This window comes from Pleurodeles waltl, chromosome 2_2 (assembly GCF_031143425.1).
Source record: "Pleurodeles waltl isolate 20211129_DDA chromosome 2_2, aPleWal1.hap1.20221129, whole genome shotgun sequence".
Taxonomy (NCBI): domain Eukaryota; kingdom Metazoa; phylum Chordata; class Amphibia; order Caudata; family Salamandridae; genus Pleurodeles; species Pleurodeles waltl.
In genome coordinates, this window is record NC_090439.1 from 1028375940 (window position 1) to 1028398381 (window position 22442).

The window sequence follows — 22442 nt, forward strand, 5'->3', positions numbered from 1 at the left end:
CACATGTAGGATTCCTAGTACTTACTTCTGGTAATTTCCTACTCCTCCGGCCCCTTGGATTCAAGCACACTTACCTTGGTTGGGCACCTCCGTTCTTATAGCACTTTCTTAGTATATGGTTTGCCCCTCTCCTCCCAAAAATGGGGTTCCATGTATTTCTGTGCTTTTCCTGCTTGTTGCTTAGTGTATATTTTGAGTGTTATCTCCATGTGGATATATACCAATGTTAGTATAGCTCTAGTGTTATAAAGAGTACTTTATTTTTTTGCAACACCTGGTGTGGTTCCTTCTTGTGAACAGCTACTGACTATTGTGGTATTGCATGTGCTTTACACTCCTCCTAGATAAGCTTTAGCCAGGGGTGTGGAATTTAATAAAATATCTACTTGCCCATGGGGAAGGTTGCTTCTTAGATCTACTTGTCCTGTGAAAAAATCTACTTGTCCCTTTTGGTGCCACGTAGTGTGGCGACAAATTATGGCAGCAATCTCATTATGTAAGAGCTCTGATAATAGCCCCTCTGATTATGCCAGGGCTACAACTATATAACAAAAAAAAGTTTTGGTCCCTCTGGGGGAAGGCTATTAATTAACCCTCACGACAGTGGTTGTACCATAAAGAACTTTCTGTGCCGATGAGGTTTGTGAGTAATATATTACATTTATTAGAAACTTAAATTCAACAACTTAAAGTAAAGTAATCATGGTGTTCCTGTATAACGGTGCAGTGTGAGTGAATTATGTGTTAGTATAAGTGTTGCAGTACTATTTACATGAAAACTAAAACCAAACTGTGGTTAAAAGCATGAGGTCTCAAATAAGCACCTATAACTATAGGTACTGTGAGCCTGCAGAATGTTTCAAAAGTCAGTCCATTGTATTTCTAATACAATGTAGACGTTTCGACCCTGATCTAAGAAATTAATTCAGGCGGGTCATCATCAGGACAGAATATTGAAATAGGAAACACCCCAATGCGTCACATCCAAGTTAACAATAAAACTATACCAATTCGCCTTCCATCTCATGTAGCCCTGGTGTGTTGTTAATAATACCACTTTTTTTTACTTTGCCATCTAACGGCTTCAGCAAGATCTTAGATCGTTCTATGAAAATGAGCCAAACATTTAAAGTCCTTTTTAAAACCTTGTTGGTGTGGTCCTATGTTAAAGTTAAGTATCTGCAGCCCTGATTTAATCAGGTTAAATGCTTTGGCTGGTAGTTCAGCAGCACGGTGAATCCATTGATAAGACCACGCCAACAAGTTTAGGGTGCCACACCATAAGTGTACACCATAAACTGAGTCAGCCTCCTTCACATAGTAGGGGCATATCTGCTCTTGTAGATATGTCCATGCATGTAATATTGTGGACCCCAGCCTTTGAGCCTGCTGAAGGGGAGTGACTTGAATGTATTCCATGCAGTGTTAGTGGATATGCCACACAGGCTGTGTATTATATTGTGTTTGCACTTTTAGCTGCGCCAAGACATGCAGCCTGCTTGAGATAGATGAGGGGTCCCTGAGGGTAGCACAATACATGCTGCAGCCCTTGGAGGACCCTCTTTGGTTCCCATGCCCTAGGTACCTGGGTTACCCCCTACTAGGCACTTGCAGGGGTGTCTAAGGTATTACCAATTGGGGAACAATTATACTATTTAGGGAAAGAGATCTGGCACTGAGGACCTGGATGGTAGGAGCCTAGTGTGCTTTCTGTCAAAATTGCATTGAATACCAGGCAAAACGCGGGGGTGACCATGTCAAAAAGGGGCACTTTGATACAACAGCAAAGTCACAAAACTTGTTTTACTGTGGAAGAACTTTGTGGCCCTGTTGGTGAGTGCAGGGTTACATGCTGACCCCGCAGCTCTGCTAACTTCTGAGTGCAACCAAAGTTGACACCCTTAGGTATCAAACAAATTGTTTAATTAAGCCCAGCTAGATTCTCTGTTCGAAATTGATGCAATGGGCTGTGGTGTGCAACTTTTACAAAGTTACCACTTTGTTGCATTTAGTGTCCTGTGCCCTAAACTGTTGCACAAGGAGCTTGACCCCAGGACAGCTTTCTTTCTTCCAGGGGAGATATACTAATAATTCCCAACAAAGTAGACAATAGAAGCCTGCATGAGATGGAGCTTTTACCTCATACAGGGAGCCACACAAGTGTAGTCAAAAGGCGAGCTTCAAAGTAGAAGCTGCCTTTCAAGGGCAAATAGGAGACACCAGCTGGCACTAGAGACGAAGGGGAAACCAATAGCCTAATCGGTTTTCTAGTGGCATGGAGCCCCCTTGGTGGCACACTTCTGCTTTGGGCTAGGAGCTCTGAACTCTGAGAGAAGGGTTATGCAATGTTGGGAATGGGCTAAATGGATCACCTTGAGATAGCCAGATGCCAGATTTCACAGGAAGTGTTCATTAGAAGGAAGGGAACCTAGTAGCACCCCTGTCACCCCAAAGTCAGATCTCAAATGAACTGCCATGCTACACCAGGGAACGGACAAAAAGAGGCTGCACTACGGTGGACTGCATCTGCTGAACCTGTAGATAGCAAAGAAGGTGGGACTATGCCTGCTTTGTCCTGCTCATGGAGAAGTCTCAGAGCCCACCCGAAGCAGAGAGACTCTGCCTGCTGTGTCCTGCTCATGAAGAAGCAGTCTTCGAGCTCAGCCGAAGCAAGAGACTCTGAGGGTCAATTAACAGACCTATTCGCAGCATAGGGCCACAACAGCTATAAAAGCCTGCTCGGGAAAATTTGGAAGCTCAGAATGTTCACACTGCTGCCATGAAGTACTAGAGCCCAGAACCTGATGCTCAAAGTTGCACCAGAGTCTGCAGCACCCGAGAAAGTCGAAGGAGTGCAGATTTATTCCCCAGAAGACAAGTTATTGCCCATGGAGGGATTTGGCTATTACCACAATACTGGGCGATTGGTAGTCTAGTGATGACTCAACTTCTGCCAGGACCCAAGAGGGCTTCAGGGACGTAGACCCAAAGGCCCGGACCGCCTCAACCTCCTCTGTGGACTGAGTAGCCGCAGGAAGAGGTCCCTTGCATCAGGGCCACTTCCATAGGAACCTACAGTACAGGGATACAATTGCCTGTTCCTGACTAAAGACTGCTTCCTCTGCCAAGATAAAGTGCAATTTTTCCAATGCTTGTTCATGATTGAGTAGAAGGTGCATATTTACTGTACCTTATCTATATCTCTGGAACCCTCCGGGGCACCTTTTTCATTGTAGTGTCTAAAAATAGTAGATTTTTATAACTTGGTGTTAGATTTCTTGAGTGTCCTAAATTATTTCTTAAGTTGTTTTGATGCTGTTTAAATGATTTGCCCTTTATTTACACCTTGCTGCTCAGAGACACAGCTACCCAGGGTTTGACAATGAAACTTACTGGTCCGAAGGCGGGTCTGTACATGTATTGCACGGTGAGGTCACACAACCACACTATTTAATACACCCCATTTTCTTGCAATACTATTCTTGCGGTTCAAGGAAGAATATAAAAACTACGGAAGCGTCCTAATTACAATAGGCTGCTCAACCTTTAATCCATGTCCTCTCACCCACTGCCTATGTCCTCACACTTTGACATTGATTTTTTCTTATATAACATCACTGATGACACCATGTAACATCATTTGAACAACATTCAGGAGGAATGAGAACTAGGTGCTTGACTATACTTATTCCTTACTGTGCACAGAGGTAGAAAGTTAATAGTTGGCTCTGTGGTTTTGCAGGCTTGGTAGATAATGAATGTGAAAATGGACAGCCAGCTACACATGGCCGGAGTCGGTGTGCAGTAGATTATGTCCATACACAGTGTCATTCCAAATACAACAAAGTAGTGCCTTTATTACACTGACAGTATAATTTATATGAAGCTTTGGTGATAAAATATCACTCCAGGTGTCATTTAAATATGGCTTTGAAAAGAATGTGAACAATATTTTCTTTGACAGTTCCTCTGTTTAGCCCAGGTCTCTGTGGTAAATGTTAAGGAATTACCACCAGCCAGGACTGTTTTAACATGAGGTGAAGTCAGACTTTAACCGCTGTCCCTCACACTTCCAGCGATGAACTAATGAGTAAAAGTGCATTGCCCTTTTTATATATACACAGTTTAAACACAAACAAAACCTTCAATATCAGCAGCTTTGTTTGGATTTTTTGTTAACTATTTTAATCTCCGGTTATAAGGGTCTTTTATTGGAAAAATGCATAGCAACACTCAATCCTATGTATGCAGAGTTGGTCACTTTTGGGCTCCCCTCTGAATCGCTTATCGGTCTGGGTCATGCAGCCTGAAACACCCATTGCGATTCCTCCTTCTACTTTTCTATTTCTCCCTATGGTTCTACCTCCTGTCTCTTATGCATAATCACGCCTACGACACCAGAAAAAAACAATGCCTCTTAGAATATCCACTACTCTAATGAAAAGGTCTTGTGGCTCACATATATTGTTGTAAAGGATTCTATTCTCCTAAGAAAGACCGTACTTTTGCAATACACTATTCTCATGTGACTTCACTGCACAAGGTGCATGCTCTTTATGGACCACCACTACCACTTCAACATCATGAAGTGTAATAGAATACTGTCAATTTTTTTTGTGATTCCCCACCAACGAGAACTTCACCCATAGATGATATTGATACATACTCGGTAACAGGCCACCTGTTTTTAAGGTTGACTCCTCAGCCTGACTCCAGTTATATGTGCAGCGAGGAAGAATCATTCTAGTACTTTTTTTGTCAACAGTACCAGTGGATGAAAAGCTGAAATATTTAGTACATGTGCCAACTTGCTAAATATGGCAATGGGAAGATTCGATTGATCTTTACAGCAGTCCCTGAAATGCTTTGTGGAATACCTCCCTAGGTAGTTGGAAGAATATTGAAGGGGTGGGAAGTGAGTATATAATTTTACAGAAAGATTAAGCATCTGTAGGTATAAAATAAAAAACTGAAATAAATAGGAATTTTTTTTTGAAATCGCATTAAAAAAATAAATATAAAATGAATATTTAATGTGGAAGTGATGCTGTCACTAGAAGGCATCACTATAACAGGATTTAAAGGCTTAATTTACGTCTTGAGGCTGTTAGTCATGCATAGGTTGTGACTCTTCATGATGGCACCAGACTATAAAAGATTTTTGCGATTAATGTGTAAAAAATATTTTGGTATTCATACTATATTACTTTTTAGCTTATTTTACCTTCACCCCTCTTGCGTCATTTAGGTACATTTACGGAATTAAACAAAATCAGAAATGCCAATGAAGTTACCAAAATGGTCACCATGTTTTAGGAGCAAAAACGCTTGCACAGAGAGATATTCAGCAGCTTCATGTTCCCCAGAAGTCCAGAATTGTAGTAATTCATTTTTATAGAAAAACAAAAACCGTAGCCAAGGGCACGGTAGTTTCCATTTTGACCCATACAGCTAGTGAAATATAAGTGCTGTGCCCTTATGAACCATGCACTTTTTTACTTAAGAATAGGGTTCTCATGATCGCTCAGCCAGGTATTGTCCCAGGGTAGTTCAATCTTCATAATAACCTTTTGTCATAGTGCTTGTTCTCTACATAAAGGACGTCTTCACATACTGGATGTCTGAATAGTGCCAAGGCTCTATCTAAAGAAAGCCAAAAACTTTGTTTGTCAATTATTGGCCTCTTTGCACTGGATAAGCTACTTCAAAGAGGTTTATTTCAAGGGGATCATTTAACTTGGGTTAAAAAAAAAAAAAACCTTACTGTTTGCCAGACCCCGCTTATGAAGCCAAGGGGCATGCAGGGGCTACTAGACCACAACCATGGAGGTTGAAGCCTTTTGCTACTGCTGATTCAGGGCCTACCTTTCTATGGCTGTGGAAAATTGGGCCATGTACAACCTTTAATGCATTTTACTGTCTGTAGTGGCACAGGTGAGCCGTCCCAGACTTCTCGAGGAGGTTAGTCTAAGGGGTTACTGAGGCTCAAGAAACAATACCACCCGAGCAGTGCAAAAATATCAATGTCTAGGGCAGTGCTTTTCTTTGTAGAAAAATACAAGTAAATTATTAAACCATAGAATTTCACTACACTCTCAATTATGCTCAAATACCCGATTCATGGGTGCAAGTCTTTGTGCTCATGGGGCCTCTGCTGTCTAGGCCTCCACTTGTCTCTAGTTGGTCCCACATTCCACTGTGCTCCCCCTTTTCATGTTCGGAGTTTAAGGTAGGTCCATGGACTTGTATTAGAATGCCATCTTTTGGACCATGGCCCACTCTGTCTCACCAGGTTTACAGCAGTAGCACTGGACGCGTTCGGCCTTGCTGCGCCAGCAGTATGTCACTGCCAGCAGGAAGCCTCCAGTCGGCACTCTGTGGTCTTCTCCTGGGCTGTACAAGAGCCTGTCATGCAGTGCATCGCTTGATGGGTCGCGGCAAGAACAGAGGCTTCTTTCTGGGGCCCTATTCCAGTACCGGGCTGAAGATCGCAGCTCACTCCTGCACTCAGATGGGTACATGACTGCAATTGCAGCTTGCTCCAATACTCTAGCGAGTACTTGGCACTTCTTAAAAGCAACAGCCAGAGGCTAGCAGATGACAGTTTTTGGGCTTGATGTAAACCAGGCACTATCTTTGCACGCACTGCTTCAAGACGGCAACCTGGATTCTTGACTAGAAACCTCCATGATCACTTAACTTTCAAAACTGGCTCTGACCAAGTGAGATACTTGGCAGCAATGCAGTCACGCAGTCCACTTGTGGGGCACTGGGGACACTAGGAGGAGCTTATCCCAACTTCATTTGGGCATTCTGCACGAGCACAAAACTCCTAGTGCCTGGCGGCTCTGTTAAGAATTACTGACAAAGGTTTCCTTGCTTGACCGAGCACTACTGTGAGTCCTCTGGCACACTTGCTTAGCTAGCCTCTGTCGACCCTATGCTAGGGTCAATTACAGCCATCCCTTTCACAGTCCGCTCCTCTTGCAGGGTTAGTGCTTCCTTCCCCTGCTCACTGGAAGGGTATTTTGGCACTCAGGACAGTCCAGTAGTTCCTCCTTCAGACTGGACTCAAGCCAACAGTTCCTTTGCCTGGACAGTCAGTACAAAACCAACCCTTGGATGTGTAGCACTCCCTGAGTACCCCCTCCTCGGTAGACGGGACCACAGTAACAAAGAATGATGGATCTTAACCTTCCATCTTTATGCCGAAGGTCTGCTTCCTTGTAATCGATTTGGGTTGGTTCCATTTCATCTGCCTGGATCACGCCACCTTCCAGGCTTGTCCTCTGTCTGCAAGGAAGCTCTGCCCAGCAGAACTGTCTCCAGTTGGAATACCCACCACAAGTACAAATAGATGAAAGCATGCTACACTTAGCTTTTTACAACCCCTCCTTACAGTGATAAGCAAGAGAGACGGTAATCTGTGCCCCTTCAGAGGACTTAATTCCCTAATTAGAGATACAGCCGGCCTCACCCTGTTCCCCCTACCAACGATCTAATAGCAGCTGCAATTCGTCATTTACAGCCCCGTGTATCGTTACTGGCCCTGGCACTTCTTAGGAAAGCCTATCTCCTTTTTCCTCACCATAGCATCTGGTGCTCTCCCATACCATCTAGAAGATGCCAGAAATAAACAAAAGCTCTCTGGGGAAATCAACCTCTCTTCTATCTTGCACTCCGGTCCAGGCTGAGGACTTGCAAGATGGAACCTGCAGTCCTGTATCTCTTATACATTGCACACTATGACGTCTGGTGCAAACATATTGTGCCTGGGATGTCGAGTTCAGGATTCCAGGTTCATCGTTAGCATTGGAACATTAGATTAATGAGACTGTAAACACGCTTTCATGCCTAACAGGTAAAAGCCTGTCATTATAAGTCACTAACACAGTATGCTGCCACCACCGCGCTCCATATTTGAAACCTATGAAAGGTACGGTAGTACCATGTCACTATGAAAGAGTACTTAGTGCCCCCCTCCCTGTTCAGGGCTAGGTCCAGAAGCTATCATTGTTAAAAGACCAGGTCTAGGTCATTGCGCACACACAGGATTTGTGTTGTATGAACAAAAATTTAAGAATTAGGGTCAAAGCTATGCAAAATGCGCATCCAGGGCTGAAGTCACAACTCTATATCATGCGGGAGACGTTCCCGTCCCAATGCTGTTAGACTAAATGCTGAAGAGGAAAATTAGTTAATACAGTACTTGTAAGTTGTAGAGATCTACAAGGCAGACAACTGGAGCTCACACCTTTTAGACATTATTATTATTATAAAGTCCACACCAACCTTCTTTACTTCAAGAACAGACTTTATTTCTTCTTCTCCACTCTGTGCCTACCGTCCCCACCATCCCTGTCAACTCTCAACATTCTATCATGCACTCCAGGTCGCTACCGCCTCCCGAACATTCCATCCTCAATCTCCCACATAGGGGAGGGCGGACTATACCATTAAGAACTACATCCTACCTATATCTAAACATTATGTTGCCCAGGACGTTAATAACACAAGAATTATGTTTATCTAATGGCCGTATGTTCATGCACTATATACACATAACTGCTAACTTATAAATTGACTAAATTACAACACATCTTCCTCGCACAATAAAATGTCCAAACAATGGGGGAGGGAATTTACTTTGGAAAGGATAGTTTATATTTAACAAAGTGATAATTCCTGGAATAACCGATTTTCACAAACTGTTGACTATTTGATGTAATCCTTACTCCACACCGGAGGTTTGGTCATCCTACTACTTGGAGTTCTCAGTACCTTGTCCCTGATCTCCATCCGCGTTGGTTCCTTCCATGTAGAATTCTTGTCTGTGACCTTGGCAGTAAAAGGAACATATCTTGCAACTCTGTCCATGCTCCAGCACTGACCATTTTCTAAAATAACAACATTCTTCTTTACCTCTGAAATGCAAAATGGACCCATGAATTTTGTATCCTTCCACCCGCCTCCCGAATAACCAATTGGTTTTCTGATCATGACTTTATCCCCCACTTTCCAGCATTGTCCTTTAACACCAAATTTGGTATTATACCTTTCCTTATAACCTTCCTGGTGCTTCACTACCTTTGTACTAGCAGTTTGAAATTTATTCTTACACCGTCTGCCCCCACCCAACCATGAGGGATAGAATTTAGTGCATGGTTCTCTGCCTCGTAATGCTGAGAAAGGTGGGATCTTTGTAATCGCGTTGGGAGTGGTATGATATGCCCATAACATTTCTCTAATGGCATTTTCAATATTCAATTTGTTAATACTTGCCAATTGGATACATTCTTTTATCATTCTATTGGCCCGTTCTGCTAAGCCATTGGCTCTGGGACAATATAAAGCTGTGGTGTGATGTTTTACCCAGATTGAATCCAGGAACTGCTTCATTGGGCTTGAAGTTAATTGGACCCCATTGTCCGTTATAGGAACTTCTGGAATCCCTTCTATGCTAAATACATTTTTCAAGAAGTTAATGACTGATTCTGTGGTAACAAGGTTAACTAACTTTGCTGTGATCCAATGCAATTGGTAGTCAATAAGAACAATCTCAAATCTTGTAGGTAGACCCATATAATTAAGGGGTCCAATGATGTCTAACGCTAATTTAACCCATGGCTTGGCAGGAATCTGTACTGGGGAAATGGGTGTCTTGCGTATTACCTTTGATTTGTCACTTAGAGCACAACAGGAGCATTCTTTAACTTCATCCTCAATCATAGAATCCATGTTTGGAAACCAGAATCTTTCTCTTACTCGGGCTTTAGTAAGACTTCTTCCAAGATGACCCTCGTGAGCAAGTTTGATAATCTTTAGTCTGAGATTACTAGGAGGTATGATTTTGTCATTCCTCAGAATATAATTGTCTTTCTCGTTAATCTCCAATCTTACCTCCCAATATTCCTTGATGATGTCCTCTACATCTTTTTTATTCCCAGGCCATCCCTCTCTTGCCTTCCTCCTTAACAGCGCCAAGGAATTGTCTTGTTGGGAAGCAGATTTCCACTCCTCATCAGTTATGGATGGTAAATCAACCGCTAAGATAGGGTATTCTAAAGCGTAAAAATTTTCTGTACAGTCTAACGGGGTTCTTGAGAGGAAATCAGCTGCACAGTTTTTATTTCCTGGTAGATACACTACTGAGAAGCAGAAATTTTCCAAAGCTAGAATCCATCTAGCTATCCGGGGTGTGCTATTATTAAACCCCTTGGTGGAAGATATATATACCAACGGTTTATGGTCAGTGCGTAATGTGAATTGAGCGCCCCACAGCAAAAATGTAAAATGTTTTACCGCCCAGAAGCATGCGAGAGTCTCCCTTTCAATTACTGAATAGTTAGCCTCCGCCTTGTTTAAGGTTCTTGAAGCGAATGCTACTATCCTTTCCTCCCCATCAATAATCTGCGATAAGGTTGCCCCCAGGCCTAACTTGCTGGCATCGGTTGTGAGGAAGGTTTTTCTACGGTGGTCAAAATTACACAAATATGGAGCATTTACAATGGCCGTTTTGATTTCCTTAAACGCTTTGTCATGGCTCTCGTTCCATTCAAAAGGAACCTTATTTTTCAACAGTTCTCTAAGATCTGCCGAGACCTTTGAGAAATTTTTTACGTACTTGGCCGTAAATTCAGCAAGGCCAAGGAAGGACCTCAGCTCATCTTTGTTTTTTGGTGCACTGGCATTCATTACTGCGTCAACGAGTGAAACTTTGGGTTTAAAGCCATCCTTGGATATAACATGCCCTAAGTACTCCACCGAATTTACTTTCAGTCTGCACTTCTCTTCCCTTAATGTGAGACCTGCTGCTTTCAACTTTTCTAGGACAACTCTAAGTATGTTATCATGCTCCGTTTCTGTTGCACCATATATAAGTACATCATCCTGGAAATACAACGTATTAGATACACTGCCTAGGATGTTTTGCATGATTTTTTGGAAAACTGCTGCAGCTGATGCTAGACCGAAAGGCATCCTGTTGAACATGTAAGATCCAAATGGAGTGGTGAATGCTGTTAGCCATTTGGACTCCGGGTGCAATTCGACTTGATGATATGCACTTGAGAGGTCTAGTACAGAAAAGTATGAAGCTTCCCCCATAGTGCTCAGTATTTCGTGTATTCTTGGAAGAGGATGCCGCTCAACCCAAATATTTTTGTTTGGGTCTCTTAAGTCTACACAAATCCTGATTTCGTTGTTATTGCTTTTCTTGGCCACCACAATGGGGGCCAACCATTCGGAGCATTCAATGGGTTGGATAATTCCTTGTGACTCTAATTTTTCTAATTCCTTTTTTACTAACCGCTTCAGCAAGTGTGGAATAGGTCTGGTTTTATGCACAATGGGTTTACTTTTGGGCTGGAGTTTAATTTTATGTTAAAAGTTTTTAAGTAATCCTAACTGCTCACAAAAAATATCAGGAAACTCTTGAATAAATGTTTTCCCCGAATTAGAATTAGAATTATTAATACACAGAACCTGTTCAGGATTATTGGGGTCCAATGTTATCCCCAGTTCTTTTTGATGTTGCCAACCTAAAAGATTGGACCCTTCTGCTACAATATATACTTTCCCTACCGTGGATCTGTCTTTAAAGGAAATGATACTTTTAAACATGCCTTTCAAATTTATCGGATCTCTGTTGTAACCCTTGAGGCTTATGTCAGGATTCTGTAGCACTATTGCACTATTTTTTTGGATTTTCTGAAAGTTCTTTGCGTCTATTATGGTAATAGGGGAACATGAGTCAGCATACATTTTTATGTTCTCATCATCAATTGTGACTGTACACACGGGGTATTGGGTGCTGAATTTATCTTCACAATTGACCTGCAAGATAATTTTTTTAATTAATTGCGGTAGTTCTTCAGGTTTTTTGTTATCCCCATACTTGGAACTATCTTTGCATACCCTCGCAAAATGACCTCTAATATTGCATTATCTGCAAATCGCTGATCTAGCTTGGCAGGACATGGAATTGGCAAGGTGATTGTTACTGCCACAGCGAAAACAAGTTAAATTCATTCTGTTCCCATTATATATTTGGGGTTGCTTCTCATTACATTTAATTTTAAGGATTTTCTCCTCTTTTGCTTCCTCCACAATTTCATTTACATGTGTATCACGGGAAGGAGAGTTAATTTCCTGTAGACAAATTGCAGTATGTTCAATTGATTTGGCCAATTCAATTGCTTCTACCAAGCCTGGTTGTTTCTGTAACAGTTTTTCTTGAATTTTAAGGTTGTTGGTACAACGAACTAATTGATCTCTAATTAGAGAATCATTTAATTCTCCAAATTCGCATAACGTACTCAATCCTCTTAAGGCTGCAATATAGTTTGTTACACTTTCTTGCTTGCTTTGACAGCGGGAAAAAAATGTATGTCTTTTTTTTAATACTACATTGACTCTATCTCCAAATTGCTTTTCAAGTTTCGAGTATGTAATTACATACTCATCTGGGGCTTGCCCTTCAGGGAAGACTGGATCCGGGAGAGATTCATATATTTTCCTCCCATGAGTTCCTAGATCATGAAGTAAAATGTGTTGCTTCCTAATGGGATTGAACTTGTCCCCTCCAATTGCAATTAAGTAAGACTCAAAAATCTTAAACCAGTCTTTCCACGGTACGTTTGGTTCACCCATCTCGTTCAAAAATGGAATTGGTTGTGACATTCCTGCTGCTGCCATTGTCAAAGTTAAAATACCAGCTAACAGAACAGATAATGTTTTATTAGCACCTGCTATAAAGGATTAACCTCGTAATAACTCTCAATAAAACTAAATTATGTGATTATATATACTTACATCTGAAAATACACCAACAGATTGTACTTGCGCCCTAACCTACCCTGAATACTACCAAGAGAATGGTAATGGCAATTTTTTTTTTTTTTCCAATGAATATCTATTGAAGTAAGGAACAAAATTGCATCTGACACAGTTAAGCACAAGGAAAACAAAATAATGTGGACTTTATAATACTGAGGTGACGGAAGGCACAGAGTGGAGAAGAAGAAATAAAGTCTGTTCTTGAAGTAAAGAAGGTTGGTGTGGACTTTATAATACTATCCCACCCTCGTCGCCAGTATTATAAAGTCCACACCAACCTTCTTTACTTCAAGAACAGACTTTATTTTTTTTCTCCACTCTGTGCCTTCCGTCACCACCATCCCTGTCAACTCTCAACATTCTATCATGCACTCCAGGTCGCTACCGCCTCCCGAACATTCCATCCTTAATCTCCCACATAGGGGAGGGCGGACTATACCATTAAGAACTACATCCTACCCATATCTAAACATTATGTTGCCCAGGAGGTTAATAACACAAGAATTATGTTTATCTAATGGCCGTATGTTCATGAACTATATACACATAACTGCTAACTTATAAATTGACTAAATTACAACAATTATCTGAAATGGGACCCCATAGCTGATACCCAGGAGTTTCAGGCAACCTTAAAGACACTGGGAAATGTGTTAAATTCCTGCTGCATTTTAAAGGAATGTGTTTGCTAGTCTGTTCAGTGCGTGTTACTCTGAATGAAGGCCCTTGAAGGAGAAGGTACTACTTCAAGGACATTTTCATAGAATTCTGATTCAGCCCTCCCTATGTTTTTGCTTTGGTTTCACATTCTCATTCTGGCCGAAATTATTCAATGTTTATGAATTTGGTGGATTGACCTTGAGGAAGAAGTGTTGTTACGGGCAAGTATTTGCCCAGTTATATTTTAACATTTAAATTCACATGTTTTCCGTTATCTTGCCATCTAGAAATGTCATTCATGGTAGTCCTCCAATATTTTCTTTCAGTGAAAATAGTCTTAGCATATGCCCACTGTGAGGAGTGTCTGCAACTAATATCTCTTGCTCCACTTTAGCAGAAAGACAACAGTGCCCCCTTCGCCCCTAATTCAGTATCTCTTAAGGTTTAATTCTTTTTGATCTGATGTGTGAAATAATCTTTAACCTTTCTGACCACATGCACTTCAACTGATGGCTGAGAAGTTAGCTTTTTTTTTTTTTTTTTCTTTTTTTTTTTACAGCTACACTCAAACTGAGGAAAGGTTTGCTATCTTTGACTAATGTCTGGAAAAAAAATTGAAATGGTCTTCCCTGGTAGCTGAAATGATCATTCATTAGAAACATTAACACTTAAGAAATACTCTATAATATGTGCAGCTTACAGTATTTTATGTTAGTACGTTTTAAATTACTGGCTGATAAGCACTAAGTGTTGCACCATTGGAAAGTCTGATTGATGTTTTTTTCATTCATAGGTCAGAGATGGAGTGCGAAGTATCGTTTCGATAAAGATTGGTTAAATAATGGCCGAATGTGTGGATTATCATTTCTAAACGAAAATTACTCTCACCTAAATGCCAAAAAGATAGTTTCGACACATCACCTTCTTGCCGATGTGTACGGTGTCACTGAAATACTTCATGGTTTGCAACTGAGGATTGAGATACTGAAGTAAGTTTGAAATAACACCAGAGAACTGCATGGAACTACCATGGTCAAAATATTCCTGCAGCCCGTGCCTGTTGTGGATTTGGATGCTGTGCGTATAACACTATCTCTAGTGTTGGACTCTGAATACTTTTTATAACTTGTTCATTATTTCTTGATCACTATAGTGTGTCTTCCCAGTTTCCTGGCATTTAAAACTTGACCATCCTCCAAACCAATACTTTCATTATATATGCTTTTTCACTCTCTTGCAACAGATAGCTATAACTGTCACAGACCGCACTGTAACCAATACTTAAAGGTACGCTAGATTGGGCTATGGGTCTGCCCCTGCTCCTGATTTGATGTCTTTTCTTTCTATTGTGTTTTTTCCACCGTTTAAGCATTTAGGTTTCCCCCTCCTTTATGACTGGTTGAGTGTTTTCTTTCTTTGTTGACATCAGAGCATTGTTTTGCTTTCTTGATTTTCTTTAATATTTTATTCTTAGAGCTCAATAGTTCATCTTACTCCTTTCTCATTTTTTCCTAATCTTTTTTCTCTCTGTGCTTCCTCCCTAGTCATCTACCTATTTCTCTCCCTCGTCTTTGCAACTGTGTTCATTCTCACACTCTATCCTGCAGAAGTTAAGCACTGTGGTCGGTCAGTGTCTCTCTCCTTCTTTGTTTCTCTCCCTTCCCCTGATCCTCAGTCACCCTGTGCCTTCTCTGAAGCCCTTCAACATACCCTTGACGCTATTGATTGTGCAAATGTCCATAGAATTGTTTTGAAGCATTGGCAAAGTATAAGTGGCAGTTGATCATCTTGGGAATTTTTGATATACCCTCAAAGCGGTTTCCACATTGCATCTAAGCTCCGCACAGCAGCCATCTCCGAAAGGTATAAGATATCATTTTTTATGGGTACTTCTAACTGCAGTCTCTTCCCCTTTAGAATACTTCCAGGTGTCAGGCTCGATCTCTAGACATTTTCCAACAATGCTTATGTGTGCCAAGAGGTGGGGGTGAGTGACTCTGCGGTGACTTGGATTGCCCTGGAAATGACCAAACAGAGTGCACGTAGAAGTCACTCCTGCACACACACATCCATTTAGATCCAGAGCTCCGCTTGAGACTTAGTAGGCCTTCAGAGGACTTCAGAACCCGTATGATGACAGTGTGCTAGAGACAATGTCCTTGCCGAAAGTACAGAAAGATGATGTCTTTCACAGACCTGCATAACATATTATTCGCAGCATATGTAGTCCGTAGATAGATATGCTTAGCATACGCCTGTCATCTACCGTAGGGCTCAAATGTGTGCAACATGTTTTTCTTTGAAGAAGTCATTCCAGGTATGAGGTGTTGACTCCTCCTGTAGTCTGTATTGCACATGGTCATCAGCTTCTTTGTTGGATTGTTTTTCTTCTCCATCAGGTTATGACATCAGCCTCGGAGCTCCGGGACTGAAGCTTCAATTCTTGCCACGTGACCTTACCAGCACCACAATTCAGACACCCTTAAACATAAGCACGAACTCGACAACCAACTACTGGTTTCCTTCACGTTCTTCAATCTGCCTGCCGTGGCTTGGGCCCAGTGTGACCTCGGCTTCTACCTACGCCATCTTCTTTCACTCAATGACACAGAATGATTTAAAAGACTCCCTGCAGTTTCTGCCCCAAGTACAGGATCAACATTCCCTATGTAACTTCTGCCTGTCCCCAGAACACGATGAGGCATCGTGTGCAACTTGCCTAGCCTTCCGCTCTAAAAAGACTCTTCGATAGTGAATCGAAATCTGCTGGGCCCATTCCACCTTCCAAGCGCACCAAGTGGCAGATGTGCCTGATATCTTCAGCGAGCAGTCATTCGAGCTCCAACCGGAAGAGTATGTCAAGGACTCCAAAGCCCAAGCGGTGCCTATGGACATTCCCATACTACTGCTTAGCAGCGTGGAATGCTTTATCAGCCATCACCATCTAAAGGATACTCTAGCAAAAGCTGTACTGATTCCCCCCCCCCCCTTAAAACATCAACAATGGCTCACAGAACCACACTGCCCTGGGGCCATGGAGGTATCTGAAAATAGGCAAAGGAGCAGACTTGCCTCCCTCCATCCAGGCAGGCACAGAAAGGTGTTGAAAAGTCAAAGGCACTGACTACACCAAAGCCACCTTCGGTGATGGTGTTGAAAATGCTAACTTCCACTCCAAAGAGGGCATTGGACCCAAAAACATCTTCGGAACCGAAAACACCCTCTACACTGAAATCTGCTCTCCAGCATAAGAAACTTTTGGCTCCAAAATTCACTTCGATGCGCAAACTGTCAATGCCTAAAGTACCTTCGGCCACGAAAACAGCAAAAACATCTTCAGAGTCGAAACAGCGCCCTGTTGCGCCAATACTTGAAAAACTTGACACCAAACAAAGAACTTCGAGTATCAATCTGGACACTGAGAGAGTAATTTCAAAACTGCCTCTACCACCAACTGACTCTCACTGAAAGGAAAAAGACTTTTGAAGAGATGATCATGGGGCCAGAACTGCCCAAAACCCCACAGAAGAAAGGTAAAGAGGCCCTAGCCCCATACTGTTTCCTGAATCCACCTACTCCTCCACCACCTATTATTCCAATACCACCAGCACATCCACCATCACCTCCACACTCCTCTTGTGACCAACCCTGGACATCCCCCACACCATCGTATACAGGGGATCTTAGCACAAGGGATATGACTTCTATGACACACCATGCTGTCATCACAGTCACGATGATCCAGACAATGTTGATACTGCCTCAGAAGACTATAATGTAGACCCCTTTGATGACTCTGAGCCCGACCCATACCCCTTTAAACGCCCACCTACAGATGACACAACTATCTACAAGGTCCTTCGTAGAGCTGCATACTACCATAAAGTAGATATGCACACACTAGAGGATGACTTTTTGGAAACATTAAACAGGTCTCAAAAGTCAGTACAGTTGTTGCCCATGCTAAAAGGTATGCTTAAACCCACAGTTGAAATCTTCAAGCAGCCGGTAGAATCCAGAGTCTTATCCCCAAAAAAGTAGATAAAAAAATACAAACCCTCCCCTTCTGACCCAACATACATTAAAAGCCATGTCACACCAGATTCTTTGTTAGTACATACTGCCAGGAAACAAGGCAATCCAACCGATGAGAAGAGCAAAAAGGATGATGCAGCAGGAAAACATGTAGCCGCACAGATAGTCAACCATTTCAGAGTAGCAAATTCTGTAGGCTTCTTTTCAAGATATAACAGAGCCCAATAGAATGAGATGCAAGATCTACTCCTAGAGCAATGCAGGCAGCTAGGGGAGGAAGGCAACATTATTTCTAATGTCACCATATAATGTGCGCTAGATGCAGTAGATACAGCACCAAGAGTGGGGGAGGAGGGGGGAGGGCACACAAGTGTTCCCATATCTAAACGACAGGCTAATCAATAGTTCAAATAAACAGCAATGTCGGCCGGACACTCAAAAGGTAAATAAACCTTCTACACAAACTAGGCTTCACGCTAAATACAACAAAATTGCACCTTCAACCCTTACAAGTGCGCTGTTCTCTCTTTTTTTTCTTTTTTCTTTTTTGATAAACAACTTTATTAGTTTGGTATAACAACTTAAAACCAGAAGGTCACATCCGCCCGCAGAGGCACAACATTATACAATTCCCACAAAGGTAACATGAGCACATATTCAATACTGATCGTACTAGCCAGAGATAGGTCACACCAAAGACACTGCGTTGACAGGCATAGCAGCGAGCGGATATTCCATGTCCCCGTCCACTTCCCCCACACTCTGTCAAACTTGTCCGGGCACCCTCTTGCTTCATAAACTGATTTTTCTTGCTGGGCACACCAGCCCACCCCACACCTCCATTTCGCCAAAGCCTGTGCCGTCTTTGCCTTCCAGGCTGTTCTTAGGTGCAACCCAGGACTCCATTGCAGCCAAAGCTTATCCCTCTCCTGCAGGAGTACAGACGTTTCAGCTAGCATTGCCTCTTTTTCAGCCACATCATCAAATTCCAGTCAAAACAGTGATGGTTTTTGTTGGAATTATGGTATCATGTCTCTCTATAGTGCCACATGCACATCTGCGCACGCCCCCCCTTCAACTGTGCCTCCTATCTCAATGGTCTCAATTGTTGGAGCATTTACAAAATTCAGTGTTGGTAGGGCCACAGACCCATCCCTCTCTGCAGTGGTGGAACAGCAACAACCTGTGGCAGGGCCAGCCCTTCAAAGGCTCTGTCTCATAAGTGACCATTGCCACGGATTCATAGGTTGGGGGGGGGTCACACATGCCGGACCTCAGAGTCCTCTGCCAATGGTCTCCCACTCAGAAATACCTACATATCAATTACCTAGAGCTATTCAATTAGGTCTCCGAACGTTTCAGCAGCATCTTCACCACAAAGTGGTTCTAGTCTGTCCAGACACCATGACCGCAATGTATTACATCTAAAAACAAGGGAGCACAAACTCCATACAGCTCTCACACACAGCAGACAGATATGGCACTGGGCCATACATTACAAAATCCACCTCCAAGCAGAATACCTACTAGACGTGGACAGCGACTTTGCAGATATGCTCAGCAGAAAGCATCATCAAGTGCACAAGTGGTGGATCGACACAACACTCCTTCAATTGTATTTCCAACAGTATGGTACCCAGAGACAGACCTCTTGCAAACCCAGAACGCAAAATGGCAAAGCTTCACCTCTAGGCTTCCCCACCCTCAATCCAAAGGCTTCTAGCTCAGTAACAGGGAAAAATAATACACCTATATCCCAAACAGCTGAATCTAGCGATCTGGCTCCTAAAGTCTTAGAATTTGGATACCTCAGTCTACCACAAGGATGTATGACCATTATAAAACAATCTTGCAGATCAATTACACAAGCCCTCTACTCAACCAAATGGAAAATGTTTGTCTGTTACTGCCCAGCCAAACAAATCCAAACTTTTTCTCCTACAAGACGTTGTTTATCTATTACATTTATAGCAAGCAGGTGTTGCACTCAAGTTAGACTACACTTAGCAGCACTTGCTGCATACATGCAAATCATATGCCTCTTTTAAAAATTCCAGTAATCGAAGCTGTTAGAAGTCGGGATTCTGGTTGACAGAAGCATACAGCCTTTTCCAAGTAGGGACCACAATCCTAGTCAGGGTAAGTCACAACACAACCCAAATTATCCTGTGCTCATTCTCTGGTAGCTTGGCACGGAGCAGGCAAGCTTAACTTAGAAGGCAATGTGTAAAGTATTTGTGTAATAACTCATACAGTAACACAGTGAAAACACCACAAAAATACACCACACAGGTTAGGAAAATAGATACACAAGCAAAGTTAAGCATTTTCAAAGTTTAAATCCCACTAAAGCGCTTGGAAACTCAATAGCTCCAACTGGGGCTATCACAGTATAGTTGACTGAGTCGTTCCCAGTAATCTGACGCTGCAGGCGTTGGTTACGGAGTCGCAGGACCCCCAGGGCACAGCACCTTTAAAAACGAAGAAATAAAGATGTCACACGGAGTCTTGGAGGTGAAGCATCGCTGGAGCGGCATCAGTCCCTTACGGCATCCAGCGTCCCATACTGCAAGGTAAAGTAGGAGAGGCATCAGTTCTGTCCGGTTGCAGGGGAGCTGGTGCGTGGTTGGTGGCCAGGCTTCGGTTCCTTGTGACCAGTCAGTCAAGACGTGATGAGTAGACTTCGCAGTGTCGCGATCACACTGCGTGATGTCAGCGGCAACGTCAGACTTGCGTTGCAGGCCACAGTCGTTACGTGCAGCGAGGTCCATGGGGCAGGAGCAGCTGCAGCGTCAGTTCTGGCGTCGCTGAAGTTGGTGAACTAGCTAAAAGCTAGTAGATGAAGTCTTTTTTGGCCTTGAGACTTCAGAACAGGAAGCAAGCTTAATCCAAGCCCTTGGAGAGCACTTTTGGGGAAGGCAGAGTCCTTCCAACACAGTCAGGGGCCAGCAGGGCAGCAAGCAGAGCAGCAGTCCTTCTCAGCAAAGCAATCCAGACTCTTGGACAGCTAGGCAGTTCTTCTGACAGTTCAGGTGTAGATCCAGAAATGTCTAATTTTGGAGGGTCCGAGACCCAGTTTATATACCCAAAAATGCCTTTAACGTGGGGAAAACTTCAAAGAGTGGTTTTGAAGTGCACAAGCTCCCCTTTTAGCCCAGTCCTGTCTGCCAGTGTACCTTTGGGGGGTTATCAGTCCGTTGTGTGAGGCCAGGCCACTGGCCTTTGAAATGTAAGAGAGAGCCCCTCCACCCTTCCTGCCCAGGGAGGCCCATCCAGAATGCAGATGAGACAGAGTGTCCTGTGTTTATGGCTGTCTGGGTGGAATACACAAGGAGAGCTGTCAACCAGCACAGACCAGATGTGGATTGGTGCCAGGGCTGTAAGGCACAGATGGCAGTAACTGCGCAGAAATGCCCACTTTCTGAAAGTGGCATTCCAAAATATTACATCCATCTTCACCAGTAAGCAGGATTTTCTATTACCATTCTGGCAATACTAGATATGACTGGACTACACCTTCCAGATCAGAATCTACCACTTAAAAGTATGAGGGTAGTTCTAATGCTAGTCTGTGAGGGGAGCAGGCCTCACGTTAGTGGAAAACAAATGTGTGAGTTTTTCACTATTAGGACATGTAAAACACATAGGCACATGGCCTGCTTTTTACTTCGATAGAACCCTGCCCTATGGGTTACCTAAAGCCTAACCTAGGGGTGACTTATATGTTTTTTGTTTTAAATGCCAACTCAAGGTGGCAGTGACTGCACACACAGGCCTTGCAATGGCAGGCCTTAGACATGGTTAAGGTATGCTACTTATGTCGGTGGCACAATCAGTGCTGCAGGCCCACTAGTAGCATTTAATTTACAGGCCCTGGACACCTCTAGTGCACTTTACTATGGACTTACAAGTCAATTAAATATGCCAATTTCGTAGGAACCAATTTTACCATGTGCAGGGACAGAGCAAATGGACTTTAGCACTGGCCAGCAGTTGTAAAATGTGTAGTGTCCTGAAACAAGCAGAAACGAGGTCAGAAAAATTGAGAGAGGCAGCAAAAAGTTGGGGGTTGACCACCCTAAGGCTGTCAGGTCTAATAGAAGCATTTAAGGAAGGACTAAAGTGTTGTTTCCTCTTTCGTCCCCCCAGCACCAGTCCGGAACCTTAATATTTCTCACCAGACTCATTGGCCTGCCTTTAGAACCACTACATTCATGTGATTTACAGTTCCTCACGTGGAAAGTAGCAATCTTAGCACCTATTACATCTTTTAGGAGAATGCGTTAACTTCAAACACTCACTTTAGAACAAACCTTCCGAATCTATCCAAATAATGTAGTACTTAAAACAAATCCTATGTTTTTCCCCTAAGGCGGTTTCCGCATTCCACGCAAACCGATCAATTCAGCTAGCAGTAATCTTTCCTAAACCAGATTCAATAGCAGAAAGAGCCCCACACACCCTCAATGTTAACCCCTTCTCTGCCAGGCCATTTCCCCCCTCAGGTGCCAGGCCTTTTTTTGGCTATTTGGGGCAGGGCGCGCTTAGGCCCTCATAACGTTTTGTCCACATAAGCTACCCACGCCAAATTTGCGTCCTTTTTTCCCAACATCCTAGGGATTCTAGAGGTACCCAGACTTTGTGGGTTCCCCTGATGGAGACCAAGAAATTAGCCAAACTACAGTGACAATTTTGTTTTGTTTTTTTTTTAAATTGGAAAAAGGGCTGCAGAAGAAGGCTTATGTTTTTTTCCCCTGAAATTGGCATCAACAAAGGGTTTGCAGTGCTAAAAGCATCAGCTTCCCAGCTTTCAGGAACAGGCAGACTTGAATCCGAAAACCCAATTTTGCAACTCAATTTTGGCATTTTACTGGGAAATATACCCCATTTTAAAAAAGTCAGTGACAGAA

At 42.8% G+C, this 22442-nt stretch overlaps 1 protein-coding gene across 4 annotated transcripts in view; it reads left to right on the plus strand.

The window, feature by feature from the left end:
• Positions 1 to 22442, plus strand: part of PHF20L1 (PHD finger protein 20 like 1) — a 764530-nt gene that overhangs the window by 600965 nt on the left and 141123 nt on the right. For all 4 annotated transcript variants that reach the window (XM_069220776.1, XM_069220778.1, XM_069220775.1 and 1 more), the window contains one exon: positions 14291 to 14486. In XM_069220776.1, coding sequence (XP_069076877.1) covers positions 14291 to 14486 — 196 coding nt within the window. The remainder of the gene's footprint in view (positions 1 to 14290; positions 14487 to 22442) is intronic.